The sequence below is a fragment of the Amphiprion ocellaris genome, chromosome 14, assembly GCF_022539595.1.
Source record: "Amphiprion ocellaris isolate individual 3 ecotype Okinawa chromosome 14, ASM2253959v1, whole genome shotgun sequence".
NCBI lineage: Eukaryota > Metazoa > Chordata > Actinopteri > Pomacentridae > Amphiprion > Amphiprion ocellaris.
In genome coordinates, this window is record NC_072779.1 from 33,630,951 (window position 1) to 33,646,000 (window position 15,050).

Below are 15,050 nucleotides of genomic sequence, written 5' to 3' on the forward strand. Positions count from 1 at the left end.
TGAACCCTAATGTGCTTCTGATCCATCATTTAAAACCTTCAACTGTCAGCTACAATCAGAGACCTCAAAGTTTTAAATGGTTTGTTTGTTTCTTCCTGACATGTATTTGTTGTTTTTTTGAAGGTAACGGTGAACAGGGGAAGCCTTTCCCTCTGACAGAAATCGACCGGGTGGACCAGGCCTACCGGGAAAACGGATTCAACATTTACATCAGCGACCGGATCTCTCTGAACCGATCGCTGCCCGACATCCGCCATGAAAAGTAAGTTGTGAAAAAGAAAGACTGTGTTTGTGTCTTGATGTAAATGAAACCTAATTATCTGAATGCTTTGGTTCAGTCAAATATTTATCTTATTTCAAAAAGGAACATGAGAAAGTTTTCTTTCAGTTGAAGAGTTTTTGGGCTTTTGCTACCCAATCTTACACCAGTTTTATATTAAAGTTTGAAAACTAGCTCTAATAGTAAAATAAACAATTAATTATGTAACATTCACATTCACAGATAGGCTTAAACATGACAGGTTTGGTTGATTTCGATGCTCTTTGCTACTTCCTGTGTTGATAAAAGTCACCAGAATCGATTCGTGTTCAACAACAAGTTATGGAGCGGATGTTTGTGTTTGTCAAGGATTACTGCTGTGGCCCTGCTGCATCGGGAGAGAAAACACACAAAGATAATTTCTCTTTAAGGAACCAGATCCTGTCCAGACTCCTGTGAACTGTGGACTCCTTTCAGTCTCCGAACGGCGGCATTGTGAGAAGCCTTTAATCACAGCTTTTCTTTCGCCCGACGAGAACTTTCCACTGACACTTGACCCTCCCTCATCTTTCATGTGGAAAGCAGCTTCGAACGCTTCCTTTCTGCCGGTTTCCCCATGGGGACTGCTGCTTTTTATCAGTGTTTATGAAAGCAGCCTTTCCTTGACCGGCACATCTCCAGCTCTGACCCGACAGTTGCTCAGAACGAACGCAGCATCTCAACATCCAGCCGCGGAAGTCAAGAGCCAAAGAAAAAGAAAAAATAGAGTGAAAGAACCATCTCAGAGTAATTTCCCATAAATAAAATAACATTTCCAGCCATTATTCTATATCGAATTATGTTGCTTTTTAACGTTTAAGGAAAGGTATTTATATAATTATGGCACAGATAGAAGGAAAACATCTGTAATTACACAAGATATCTCTAATTTAACAAACAAATCTATTAAAATTCACAGCTGTCACTAACTGTCTCTGATTTTACAAATATGTTGACTTGAATTTAACAGTTTCATCTGATAAATAAACCAGAAAGATTTGTGAAATTACAGCAGATTTGGGAAATTTCATATTTTAACAGTCGCTAAATGTGGTGAAAAAATAATTTTCTTTAAATAAGTTATGGTTACTCACTTGTAGTTGTTTTTTATGTATATATTGTAACATTAGATGTGAATTCCTAGAATATTTTTGTAATTGCCTTTTTTAAATTTATTTTTTAACTGTATTAAGCCTGAATTTAACAGTTGTATCTGATGAAATGTATTTTTTTGTGAAATTACAACAGATCTGCACATTTTGTTTTTATTTTTTTATGTAAAAATTAAATTGCCTTCAAAAAACTTTTTTGGGTGAGTTACAGTTACACATTTTTAATGTTATTTAACACTAGAAATGTAAATTCATTGAATATTTTATGTCTTTTAAAAAAATACTTTTGTTTATTAAAAAACACAACAAAGCTGTAAAGTAAGTGGAAAAAAAAAACACAACAGTACATATTTTCTTCTACTGTTTTGTTTTAGAACCATAGCACAGGCGGTGCTTCCACTTTTTCTCTTTTTAATCCACTCCTTTTTTAAAATGTTTGTAAATGCAGATGACAGCTGCTTCTGTTGGCATCTTTTGGGGGTAAGTCCAGACTCAAGCCGGTCAGACCGAGTCTCAGTCTACGTCTGCCTGCTGCTGTGTGATTTATTGTAAGACTCCAGGATTTACGCAGATCAAGACTTAAGACTTTTTTTTGTTCATCCTGTGCAGGAAGGCTGAAGGTGGCAAACAGGATGAAGTGACAAAAGATACAGGGTGGAATAGAACTAATTTTAGACAGAAAACTGATTTCAGAGGCAAGACACAGGAGAAACTGATGAAGGCGATCAAAAGAGGAGAGAAATGGTTAAAGGGAGGAAATAAAACAGATTATATAGAATAATAAAAGTAAAGGTATAATAAAGGTAAAATATAGAAAATATACAATCCATGGTGGAATTACATATAAATATGTACAGGTCTGACAGCAGCTGTAGTCAGAATCTTGCTCTAACATGGTTGTAATTGAATTATTAGCAGCATAAACATTATAAATGGACAATGATCCTGATGTTGACCTTCTTGGTTGCCTTACTAAATACTCCAAATGTGCAGCAATGCAAGGCCTGCACGCTGCTGTTTGATTTATGGGGAGGCACAGAACTCTATATATACAGAAAACTAATCTGGAAAACAGGACACAGTAAAAACTGATGAAGCTGGTCAAAAGAGGAGGGAAATAGTCAAAGAGAGGAAATAAAACAGACAGCAAATAACTGAACATAACTGCAGACTATGACATTTTGCACTCATATTCATACTTCACCTGGTGCAGGCTGGATTCAGCTGAAGATAACAAAAAGATAAGAAACTTTATTAATCCCTCACTGGGGAAAATTACATGTTAGAATTGCTGGATACAGATAAGCCATGATGAAGCCAGAATAACAAAAGTACAACAAGGTCAATACTAAAGGTATAATAAAGATATAGTATAGATAATATACAATCCATGGTGGATTTACATATAAATATGTACAGGTTTGACAGCTGCTGTAATCAGAATCTTGTTCTAATGTAGTTGTAATTGAATTATTAGCAGCATTAAACCCTTTAAATGAGTGGATCCAGCAACACGAGGTCTGCTTCAGTCTCATTTATTGCAGGATTGTGGGATTTGCAGGGAGGCACAGAACTATATATATATATATATATATATATATATATATATATATATATATATATATATGTATATATATATATATATATATATATATATATATATATATATATATATATATATATATATATATATATATATATATATATATATATATATATGAAACTGATCAAAAGCGAAAAAGAGGAAAATACAGGGAAATAACTACAGACCATAACATGTTACAGTCATATCATTCACCTTCTGACAGGTTTTGTTCAGTTCAGGAGACAAGACACAATAGAAACTGATGAAGGCGATCAAAAGAGGAGGGAAACAGACAAAGGGAGGAAATAAAGCAGACATAGAAAATAACAGAGAAATAACTGAACCTAATGTAACACCATGAAGTCTAATGTAATAATGCTAATGCACAACCCATGATGGATTTAAATCTGAATATGTACAGGTATGACAGCTGCTGTAATCAGAATCTTGCTCGAACATGGTTGCAATTGAATTATTAGCAGCATTAAACCTTCTAAATGAAGGGATGCTAGTCCTGATGTGGACCCCTCCGGCTGCCATCGCTCATCACTCTACTGTGACCAATCAGGCAGACACACCTGCCCCCCTCCTCCACCCGCCTCCCGGTGATTGACATGTTGTCGACGCCTCACCGGCAGCTCAGACCCGGCACCGGCGACTGACACATTCGATTTCTGAGCACCAACAGGATTTAATTGAAGCACACACTCCCTCCCCGGTGGGGTTTGTTAGAATTCGCCGGGCAGCTGCCTGTCGATCACACCGCTGCCCGACTCCCAGTGTTCATATTTGAATGAATAACACGCAGCCTGATGTTCAACACAGACATTGATGGACTGACACAGTTCACTTTCTCTCTCTGCCGGTGCAGAAACACGACGCTCCTCCCATGATTAGCTCCTCTGCAGGGGTCCCGCCACTCCCTGTGATGATAATGCACGAGGTGATCGCTGTGAACCGTCATCGCAACACATGTCAGCGGCTGATAACCGCTGCGCGTGCTGCAAATAATGGAATTAAAGCCGTCTGTCTGAGCAACGTGGCAGTGATGCTGCCGACATGAGCAATGAGCTTCACTATTCGGCAGCCTGTCTGAAGGCCTCTGCAGAGGAAAAGGTCACACTGTTGTTGCTCTGGATTCAGTTTCATCATTTCAGATAAACTTAACTTTCAGACTAAATTAGAAACCCAACACAGCAGAATTCATTCATCTGAAGAAAACATGAATGCATTTTTAACTGTTTTCAAAACATATTATGATCATAAAACAAACAGCATAACGGGTGAAGTTTTTTAAAGGTTGCTGCACAAAGTGGAAATCTGGTGTCAAGCAACAAAAACGTCTTTTCAGTGTTTCTTCTCACATTTTTATTGATAAAGACTCAAAATTCACCAACACAGTTTGCTTTGAGAGATTTTTTGAGGTCAATGATTAACTATATTGTGGGGCACGAAAAAAACTCAGTGGAGACAAACCTAATTCACATTTTTATTACTTTTTTTTGCGAGGTTTCAAATGCCTCAAATTATCTTGACAATTATATGGAATTGTCATTTGTGACTAGTCACTGTGTCCTCTTTCAGGGATCTCAGCCTGACTATTCAATTTTGGGAAAGGGTATTCCATAAGATTTCCCCCTAGGACCCCTTCTTTTTTTCTATTTCCATTAATAACCCTACTGCAAATATGTTCAAATTGTTCTATTTGCCTTTATGCTAATGACAATGTTATTTACATCTCTTACTCCGATATATTAGAAATTCTGAATTCTTCTTCAACAGATATCAGTTATAGGTGTAAATAACAGTGTCATCAGCATAAAAGTGAACAGGTGATGGATGAAGTTTATTAAAGGTTGCTGCAAAAAGTGGAAATCCGGTGTCAAGCAACAAAAACTTCTTTTCAGTGTTTCTTCTCACGTTTTTATTGATAAAAATTCAACATTGCTTTGAGAGATTTTTTCAGACCAATGATTGACTTTATTTTGGAGCACGAGCTCTCACCAGGTCTTAACTTGCATGGCAGCGTGATTTTCAAGAATACGATTAACATCAATTGTAATATATTTTCCTGAGCAACACACCTGGAGACAATCTTCTCTAAAAATATACATGAAATGAAAAGAGTCCTTGAAAAGGTTTTTTTTTGTTTCTTTTCCTTTATTTCCCCAAGAGCCGAGCAAGTACAATTGCCACTGTAATAGCAAATGGAAGAAAATGCATTGAACAGGGGCTTTGGAGGAGATTGCACCTGGATCTCGGCTGACTAGACGCGCCGAAAAACACATCAATTTGAGTGCTGAATCTATTTATCACCTCCAGTGACCTGAGATCTGCTGAAGAGGCGAGTGTGCAACAAAAGAAAGGCTGCCAGCTGCATTAGGGATGTGAATGAATGCGATGCTCTCGTCTTTCCCTGCAGAAATGACCGGCGGCATTAAGTGCTGTTTTTCTCTGTTTATTTTGTTGTGCAGCTGTAAACACAAGCTGTACGCGGAGAAGCTTCCCAACACCAGCGTCATCATCCCATTCCACAACGAGGGCTGGTCGTCGCTGCTCCGGACCGTCCACAGCGTCCTGAACCGGTCGCCGCCACAGCTCATCGCCGAGGTTATCCTGGTGGATGACTTCAGCGACAAAGGTACAGTCAGTCACTTATTTAACATGGGAAACATTCAAAAACAAGGGTTTGGGTGCTTCTAAACACCCCCCAAAGCTTTGCAGTGTTAAATATGAGTTAATTATCTTTCTGAACTCCACCTAAGGGTATAAAAGGTGTGTTATCTTTTCAAAAATGACACCAATAATCAGATCCAGAAGCTGTAAAGACAATGTTTTCAGTGCATAAGATAAGATAAAATTTCATTAATCCCTAAGGAAGCTTTTTTTCCAGGTATTGCTTTACAAAACAAGATGCATAACACAACAAATGCAGTGTCGAGTAGAAAGCAATAAGATATAATACATTACTGAAAAAAAGCAAAAATAAAACAAGAATAGATAAAATAAGAAGTAATACAAGCTGTGATTTGAAGGTAGTAAAATATTAATACACTTGATTAAAAATTGCACATGAAATTGAAATATTACGTGTGATGTGCAGTTTTGTTGAGAAAATAACCAAATCTAAGCTTGAAACTAGAATATTTATTCAAGATCCCTTCGTTTAACATGATTCATTTTAAAACAAATATCCACAAATTGTTCACATCAGGAAAAAAAAGTGGAATGAAGTTAATAAATTTATTTTTTAATTCTGGTGTTACTTTTTTTAGCATTTGGCCAAACTGTTTTTGCATCTGGCTTTATTTGTTCTGTTTATTATAGCTATGTGTAGGGTAGTCCAAAGCGCCACCTACTGATAACATTATGCAGTTTAGTTAATTTGGAGACAAACCTAATCCACTTTTTTTTTAAATTTTATTTTTTCAAATAAAAATGTCATTATCATCATTTTTTTTCTATTTCCATTAATAACCCTACCTCAAACATGCTCAGTTTGTTCTGTTCACCTTTATGCTGATGACACTGTTATTTACACTTCTGACTCTGATATATTAGAAATTCTGAATTCTTCTTCTGTAGATGTTTAAATCCACTCAGACAGCTACAATATTCCCTTTTTCTGTGTCGATGGGATTTTCACCTAGGATGTTTGCCTTTATGCTGATGACACTTTTTTTCCCCATCTTTAACCCTAATTCTTCTGCTGTGGATATCAGGGTTAGAGATGTAAGTAACAATGTCATCAGCATAAAGGCAAACAGAACAATTTGAGCACATATCCATTAATAATCTGACAGCAAATATGCTCCGTTTGTTCAGTTCACCTTTATGCTGACGACACTGTTATTTACATCTCTAACTCTGATATATTTTATATATATTATTCTGAATTCTTCTCTTGTAGATGTTTAAATCCATTCAGACAGCTACAATATCCCTTTTTCTGTGTACCTGAAACTTTCTAAGCAGTTGAATGTAGGTGATTTTTTTATATAAAGCCCCTGATTGGTATAATCTTCCAATGTCTCTCATGTAATTATTGCATTTTAGGTCTTTGCATCATTTCATTGAGTTTCATTTCAATAGCTTTAGTTAGAGGCTGGGTGAGCTGTCTGTCTGTCAAGTTTCTTGTATAATGTTGTGTTTGTATGTGTTTTATACTTGTGTTTTTAGGACCTCGTTAAAAATGAGGTTGAAAAAAATGTTTAGTGCACTCAGGTGGCAGAAAAAACAACAACATATAAAGATGCTGCAGTGAACCACTCTGGTTCAGTCTGTTCAGTATTTAGTTTTTTTTTTTAATTTTTCCTCTGCAGCTCTTTGCAGTAAATGTGGAATTACATGTGCACATGTGTGTTATTTCCTCCGTCACTCTCCCTTCATCAGGCCTCATAAGAAAGTGTTTAGCTGGTTGTTAATTAGCGCTCTCTGTCACGGTCCCTCGCTGAAGGATGTGTTTACCTCTCGTCTCCACGGTAATGAGATGTTCCGCTGCCTCTGACTCATTTAGAGGTTAAAACCCATCACAGTTCGCAGATGAAAACCCCCTACTGAAGCTGCTGCCAAGCAGAGACAAAAACAAAACTGGAGAAAGTTGTTCTGTAGTTGCTTACATTTTAAAGCTGCTGGATACTTGGTTTAAAAATCTTGTAATTTTTGTAGTTAAGCATTTTTTCTTGTTTGTGAAGGTTTTGAGAGTTCGCACCAGTTAAAATCACCATTAGTCTTTATTTTAGCCTGGCAGGAATGTTTTTCTTGTAATTGTTCTTGTGGATATTACACATGCTTGCAGTTTGTTGCAGTAGCCATCCACTGTGTGTAGTTGTGTAGTAGCAGCTAATACTGTGAAGAGGAACCAGAAAACTGAATCCTGCCAAGTCACTTTGCCTGTAAGAGCAATGCTTTTGCATGTGTTTTTTTTTTTTTTATTGTTGCACACCATGAAGTTGTAATGAATGACGCCCCTATCCTTTATGCTAACCTTAACTATCTCAGATGTCATGTAAATGCTATAAATTAAGATGTAAAAAGCTTAGAAGGTGTAGTAATGACATGTAAAATGTGTAAAAAGTTCCATGTGTTAACCAATATCTAGAGTCATTCTTAGACTTAGACAGATTTTATTCATCCACAAGGGAAATTTTGTTGTCACAGTAGCTCAGAACGGTAATCTTAAATAAACCAGAACAGCAATAGAATTATACAATAGTAGGATATACACATTACAAAATAGAAGAATTAGGAATAATATTAGGAATTTACAATATGGAACAGGTAGCTATAATGCCAGGGGTCTGAGCTCAGCCAGGATGAGTCTCTCAAACACCTTCATCACTTGAGATGTCAGTGCAACCGGTCTGAAGTCGTTGAGACCAGATGGGGTAGGTCTCTTTGGGACAGGTACTATGCAGGAGGTTCAAATTGTTTGCTAATCATCAAGTGCATATGAAAGCAAATTAGAAGTAAGCATTAGCTTTATGTGCACAAACAGATTATGAATTTATACATGCAACTTATCTGCAATAAAGATCAGGTTTTAATTCAACAGTTTTACACTTAGTTCCAGCTACTTTACATTGTGGCTGCACAACCAGATGGGTTTTTAATATTATTAAAGCATATTTTCTAACTTATAGTTTTAGTTTTTTTAAAATGTACACAACCTGCAGTTCAGCCCAGTTCACCTAAAAAACAAAAAAACTAATTTTTGTCTCATGATTGTTGGTTGCAGGTGAGTTACTAAGCACTTCCTGGTTGTGCTGAGGAGCACAAAATTATTATCATTATTATTTTTAGAGAATCTGGTTGCACAAAACATTTCATTTTTGTTCAATTATTAAATGAGATATGAAAAAAGTCCTTTCAATGAAATATCCCAATTGCAAACTTGGTTAAGTTTCCCTACAGAATGATAAATCACAGATGAGTACTTCAAAAACTAAACTACTTTCTAATTTTACAGTTTCTGACTGTGCTAAATTATATAAATTTGACAGTTTTTGGAGCTCAGTGTTTAAGTTAATGTTCAGGTTGAGTGAAATTTATTTTAAGGAGGTTACCAAACTTCGAGAACCAGTGAAACATAAACTCTCCAACTTTTACAGACCCAAAAAAACACATCAGGTACAAACCAATCAGAGTCCAAAATTCTAACTTTACCCAGCTTTACCATAACCAACAACTAAACTAATTAACAGCTAATTAGTCTGGCTGGTTTGAAGAACCACTAGAACAATGTGAACCAATCAGCGGTGGTCTGTAGCGTCTGTAACAATATTGGAGAAAATAATCCTTGTGTGCAGAAAACCCCAAATCGATGCCCAGCTTTAAACCTTTGCATAATACATCAGGGAGGAAGTGCATTAATGAGGACAAGATAGGAAAAAATGGGAAGTTAGTATGAAGTGTGATGCAGGCTGGTGTTTAAATTCTGGTTCACACATTAATTTATCGAGCCGAGGAAAATATTTCTGTATGAATGTGGGAAAAGGATGGATGTGAATTGCTGTTGACTGAAGCGTAAACGAGTCCGCCTGCCTTTTTTTGGGTTTTACGTCTTCATGCTGCTGTGGATTGATTGTTTGTTCCTGTTTTCAAAATGATGAGATTTAAAGGATTTCTTCAAAGTTAAAGCAGCGTTGGAGATTCAGGGCGTAAACAAAGATCTTGAAAGCAAGAAACATGGATTTTTGTCAATGTATTTTACCTGAAAAACAACAAAAACACACAAAAAAAACCCTCTCACGGAACACATGCTCATGTTCTACCTTTTTGCACCTTTTGCTGCCATTTTTAATCTTAAAACCTTTTCATCTCCCTGTGTTTCCTTCAACTGCCTTCTTGGACTAAATATGAATTTTAGTTATTATAGTTGGCCTTTTGTTTTTGAAAATTAGGCCCTCTTCTAATGCGCCACTTTACAGTCTGTTAATGTTTGTACTTTCTATTCGCGTTCCTGAATAAGAGGTTGGCACTGACAATAACATTACAAATTGAAATTTGGCAAGTGGGATTGAGGTCAACACATTTCACATAAACGCTCAGTCTAGTGGAGGAACAGAATGATTCAGCTAGAACCAGCTGTTGGCCAACAAGTGCAAATGGAAAACTAAACTAACATTTTAAAAAAATCATTGAAATGACTGGACCTCCATAATTTAAATAAGATATGTCTAAGTAAGACTCTAACTAGCTGTTTGAGCTGATTTTAGCTAGTGTTGCCTGTTTAATTAAACCAGGTTTAGCAAATTGTTAAACTTGGAAACTCAGAAAAGGTCAGAGAAAGTTCTGCACAATTTTAGTAACGGATTCAGCTATTAGTTCCTGAGATGTTCTTCAAAAAAGCAGGATAATGTTCTCTAAAGACATTTTTGACATGTTGTCCAAATGTAGATTTGTTATCAGGTAAAATTTAGAAGGGGTTTCATAGAAGAACCGTTCCACCTTGGCTAATATACCACATTACTGGAACGTTTTACGAAGAAAGTTCTGTCATCTCAAGGCCTCGAAAACATCTCTTAGAAACACTCCTTAAGAGCTGCTTTGAGAACTTTCTCTCATTTGTTATCATGGAACATAATCAGCACCTTCTTCCAAACATCCTCTGAAAGTTAAAAGTTTTTTCTTCGTTCGCTTTTCATCAGAACATAATTTGAAATGAGAAATACCCTTAAAATGTTCTATGAACATTAAATTAAAACACTGATAGAACTTGTAGATATTATTAGCCAATGCTGAGGGAACATTCCTACAACATTTGATGTTTTACTCAAATGTTTAAAGAGAATTTTCATTACCTTTAACATTCCTTATGAAATTTTAAAATATTTATTTCTCGAAACAGTGTTTTACATTCAGAGGATGTTGACGGGAACATAGATTATGTTCCATGATAACAAAAGAGGAACGTTCTAAAACCAGTGTTCAAAAAAATGTTTTCCAGACGTTATCAAGGTCTCAGATGGTTTTTGTAAATGTTCCTGTAACGTGACACATTAAAAACTGTGGAACGTTCCCCATGCAGTGTTCTGAGGATGTTTTAGGGATGCTGCTGAGGGAACAGATCATAGAACATTCTTCTATAAGTCATTATAGAACATTCTTCTATAAGTCATTATAGAACATTCTTCTATAAGTCTCAATGTTCCATGATAATAAAGGAAGAATTTTCTCAACACAACATTCAAAACATGTTTTCCAGATGTTATCGAGGTCTCAGATGACAGAATGTTCTTAATACAGAATGTTGTAGAATGTTAAGTGTAATGTATTATGTTATTAGGTAGAACATTATAGAACATTCTTCTATATTTCTTTTATAGTTCCATAATGATAACAACCATTAAAAAAAAAAATATGGTGTAATCAACATTTTAGATGATAATCAGATGTTCCTGTGCAGCGTTATGTTAACACAGATAGAACGTTCTGGCTGCAATCTTCTGAGGAACTGTAAGACACACTCTCAATGTTCCATGATAACAAAGGAAGAATTTTCTCAACCTAACATTGAAAACATGTTATCCAGACGTTTTTGACACCTCAGATGACAAAATGTTCTTCATACAGGATGTTTTAGAACATTCATGCAATGCAATATGTTATTAGGTAGAACGTTTAGACTTTTTGTTGAGGGAACACATCGTAGAATGTAAACAATGGAAGGATGTTCTCGATGCAATATTCAAAAAAATGATTTCAAGATGGAATCAACACCTTAGATGATAATCAGACATTCATATAGATGTGAACGAAGATGGAACATTCTGGCTGCAATGTTCTGAGGATGTTTTGGGGATGTTATTGAGAGAACACATGATGGAATCTATGTTCCACAATGTTGTGCAATGACAAAGGAAGAACACTGTTTAAAATGTTGGGGAATAATTAGAGCATCTTTCATTTTCCTGCCTTAATAAGAAAATGGGGGGAGACACATTCTGAGACAAGGTTCCAGTATTTTTTATATTTTGACAAAATGTTGATGCTGAATAATGTGCAGAGGGATGTAAACTGGTGTTTGTATATTCCGGGTCTGTTTATCGTTGTTACAGAAGCTATTAGGAGTTAACAGACAAATATTCTTCACTAAATGTTCTCCATGAATGATCTCTGAAGGATAATGAGGGACTCAGAAGAACAACAGTTTCATTTTAGCAAACAGCTGCAAACTAGCGCAGCAGCTTGATAAGAGCGAGAGAGAAGTTGATGTGGAAAATGAGGCAGTTTTACCAGCACTGGAGGGTTCCTTTAATGAGTGCATTAATAATAGAACTGAAGGTCATTTCTATAATGACAACATATGTAATCTGACTCAGCTCACAGGAAAACTTCAGCGTTAGAACCCGTCAGCTTGTGGTTTAACTGGCCTCGGGTTAGCAGCAGTTCAGGTGCATAATGAAGAGTTCTAGTGTGACTCCAGGCTGCTGTTAAACTGGAAGGTAACTCAGCATCAGCAGAACCCAATGACGGGGAGGTTCTTTAATGTGTATGTTCTAGCTTTCGTCAGGCTGCGTTGGGTTGTTAATGACTCATACACATTGATTCTGTTTTGTGAATTAGATCCTGAGCTGCTCAAGTATCTTCCTCATCTTTCATTTTAATTAAGAGAAAGTCACTATAAAGCTCTAACAAGACCCCAAAGATGTTCTAAGTGTTCCAACAGATCTCCTGCCCAGCAAGAGTTTTTCATATGTCAAAAAACGTTCTGAAAAAGTTCTACTGATCTTTTCCGTGGGAAGTTTCCTTTTAGTTGCCAGAATGATGTTCTTAAAGGTGGAATAACTAAAGATGTTCTAAAAATGGCAGAGCGTTATGCCCCCATATTCTCAAAATCAAACGTTGCTCTGAGAACATTTTCCCTTTTTTTTTTATCGTGTAACATTGCAGGAATATTTTATAGATTCTATATTATGTCCCTTCAAGAACATCCCCAAAACATCCTCAGCACCTTTCAACCATAATGTTCCACTTTTAATATATTGCAACATCTTACAAAGAGCGTTGTGTAATCTGAGGTTCTGATAGCATCTGGAAAACATTTTTTAAATGTTGGTTTCATTTTTCCTTTCATTCCCAAAACATTGCAGACAGAACGTTCCACCTTTGTTAATATATTGCCGAATATCTGAAAGTATTTGGTAATAATGTTGTTAAACTGTTCCGCCCTAATGTTCCCAAAGAGGACAGTGTTCTTCCTTTTATTATCATGTCATATCGTGGAACATCTTATGGATTCTATTATGAGTTCCTTCAACAACAAACCCTAAAACTTCCTCAGAACATTGTAGCCTGAATGTTCCACCTTTGTGAAGTTTGTTAAGAGTTGCATTTCGTATTAATTTTTCAATTTTCAGTCATTTTGGACAAGTTTTAAGAAATTGTGGACAAATTTCAAGTTTTGTGGGACACATTTCGAGTCTTTTTGGACTTTTGTTTTTCATTTTGGATGGGGTTCAAGTCAAAATAGCAAAAAACTGTAACCCTGTCTTGTCAAACATCCACACATCAGATTCTACTGATGTTAGAGCCTCAAAAGTTGATGAAATGTCAACCGAAGTCTATATTTTTAGTAGGAAACATGGATCCATCCATATATTTACACTTTCTAGGACCTCTAAGGACCACCCTTGTTTGAAACTATTGCGTTTTTTTTTCCATTTCAAAGGCTAAAAATGAAAGATGTTGCCTCTGCTCAAACTAATCAATCATTTAGATTATCTGGAAACTATTCTGAGTCCTCACCAAATTTCATGGCTGTGAGTGTTTGATTTTGGATTAATCTCTCAATTTTTGAGACATTTTGTACAAGTTTTAAGTAACTATGGACAAATTTCAAGTTATGTGGGACACAGTCTGAGTTTTGTTGGACTTTTGGTTTTCATTTTGGACAGTTTCAAGTCAAAATAGCAAAAAACTGGAACCTTGTCTTGTCGAACTTTCCACACATCAAATTCTACTGATGTTAGAGCCTCAAAAGTTGGATCCATCCATATATATATATATATATACACTGACAGGAACTTTCTAGGACCCCCATAGCACCCTTGTTCAAAAATATTGCACTTTATTCCATTTTCAAAGGCTAAAAATGAAAGATTTTGCCTTTGATGCAGCCATTCAATCATTTAGATCTTCTGGAAACTATTCTGTCTGAGTTCTCACCAAATTTCAAGGTTGCTGGAGTTTTATTTCTGTAGATATTGAACCTTTAAAATAGCTTCCGAGGTGAGATGTTCTCAAAATGTAGCCCAAATATTTACCAGAACCAAGTAGTTTTGGGTTCCAAATATCAAATACATAAACTCTGCTGGTGCAGCAACATGTTTCAGAAATGCTCACTGAACTTGCCTAAAAAGTAGAAGACAAATGGAAAATGAGAGCTCTGTAAAGTGGATTTTTGCAAAGCTGTTGGACTGAATTGCATCCTTAAGAAAATGTCAACCTTTGACTGCATATATTGCAAATATTGTATTGAGCAGATGTTATCAGATGATGTTCAACCACATCTTGAGATGCTCCGACTGCTTCTTGCCTCATCCTGTTTCTTTTCCTCCCCACACTGGAGCTGCTGCACTCTTCTCACCATCATTTATCAGTGGAGCACTGGAGGCTCTGCAGCTCTTCTCCCATCGCTCAATAAGTTGCACCAGAATGTCTTTCTTGTCTACTGTGAATGACCAGACTTTGCAGGGAGGTGTTGGAGAACGCCGACCCTGATGATCCCATTAGCCGGCCACTCAGAGCCGCTTGGATCTGACTGACGCTGGGTCAACCTCCTCTCCAGGCTGCTTTTATCTCTCCAATAATCTGGATATTTGCAACAAGAACACACGTTTAAAGGACATAATTTAACGCGTATGTCATTAAAGGTTCCGGTTTGACATTGAGGGTGTTGTTTAGATAGCTCAGTCGTCTAATTAACAGGTGTGTGAGAATAAAACGAGACCTCTGAGGAGTTTTTACCTCCAGGTTCGGCTGCCATCTGTTTCCCAGAGAGACGATAAACACTGTTTGTCAGCTGGATCTGATTTATCCGCTCACACCTGTG

At 36.5% G+C, this 15,050-nt stretch overlaps 1 protein-coding gene across 1 annotated transcript in view; it reads left to right on the forward strand.

Annotated features, from left to right (window-relative positions):
• Nucleotides 1-15,050, forward strand: part of LOC111584904 (polypeptide N-acetylgalactosaminyltransferase 10) — a 114,080-nt gene that overhangs the window by 38,585 nt on the left and 60,445 nt on the right. The window contains exons 3-4 of the mRNA XM_055016949.1: nucleotides 124-262; nucleotides 5,470-5,636. Coding sequence (XP_054872924.1) covers nucleotides 124-262; nucleotides 5,470-5,636 — 306 coding nt within the window. The remainder of the gene's footprint in view (nucleotides 1-123; nucleotides 263-5,469; nucleotides 5,637-15,050) is intronic.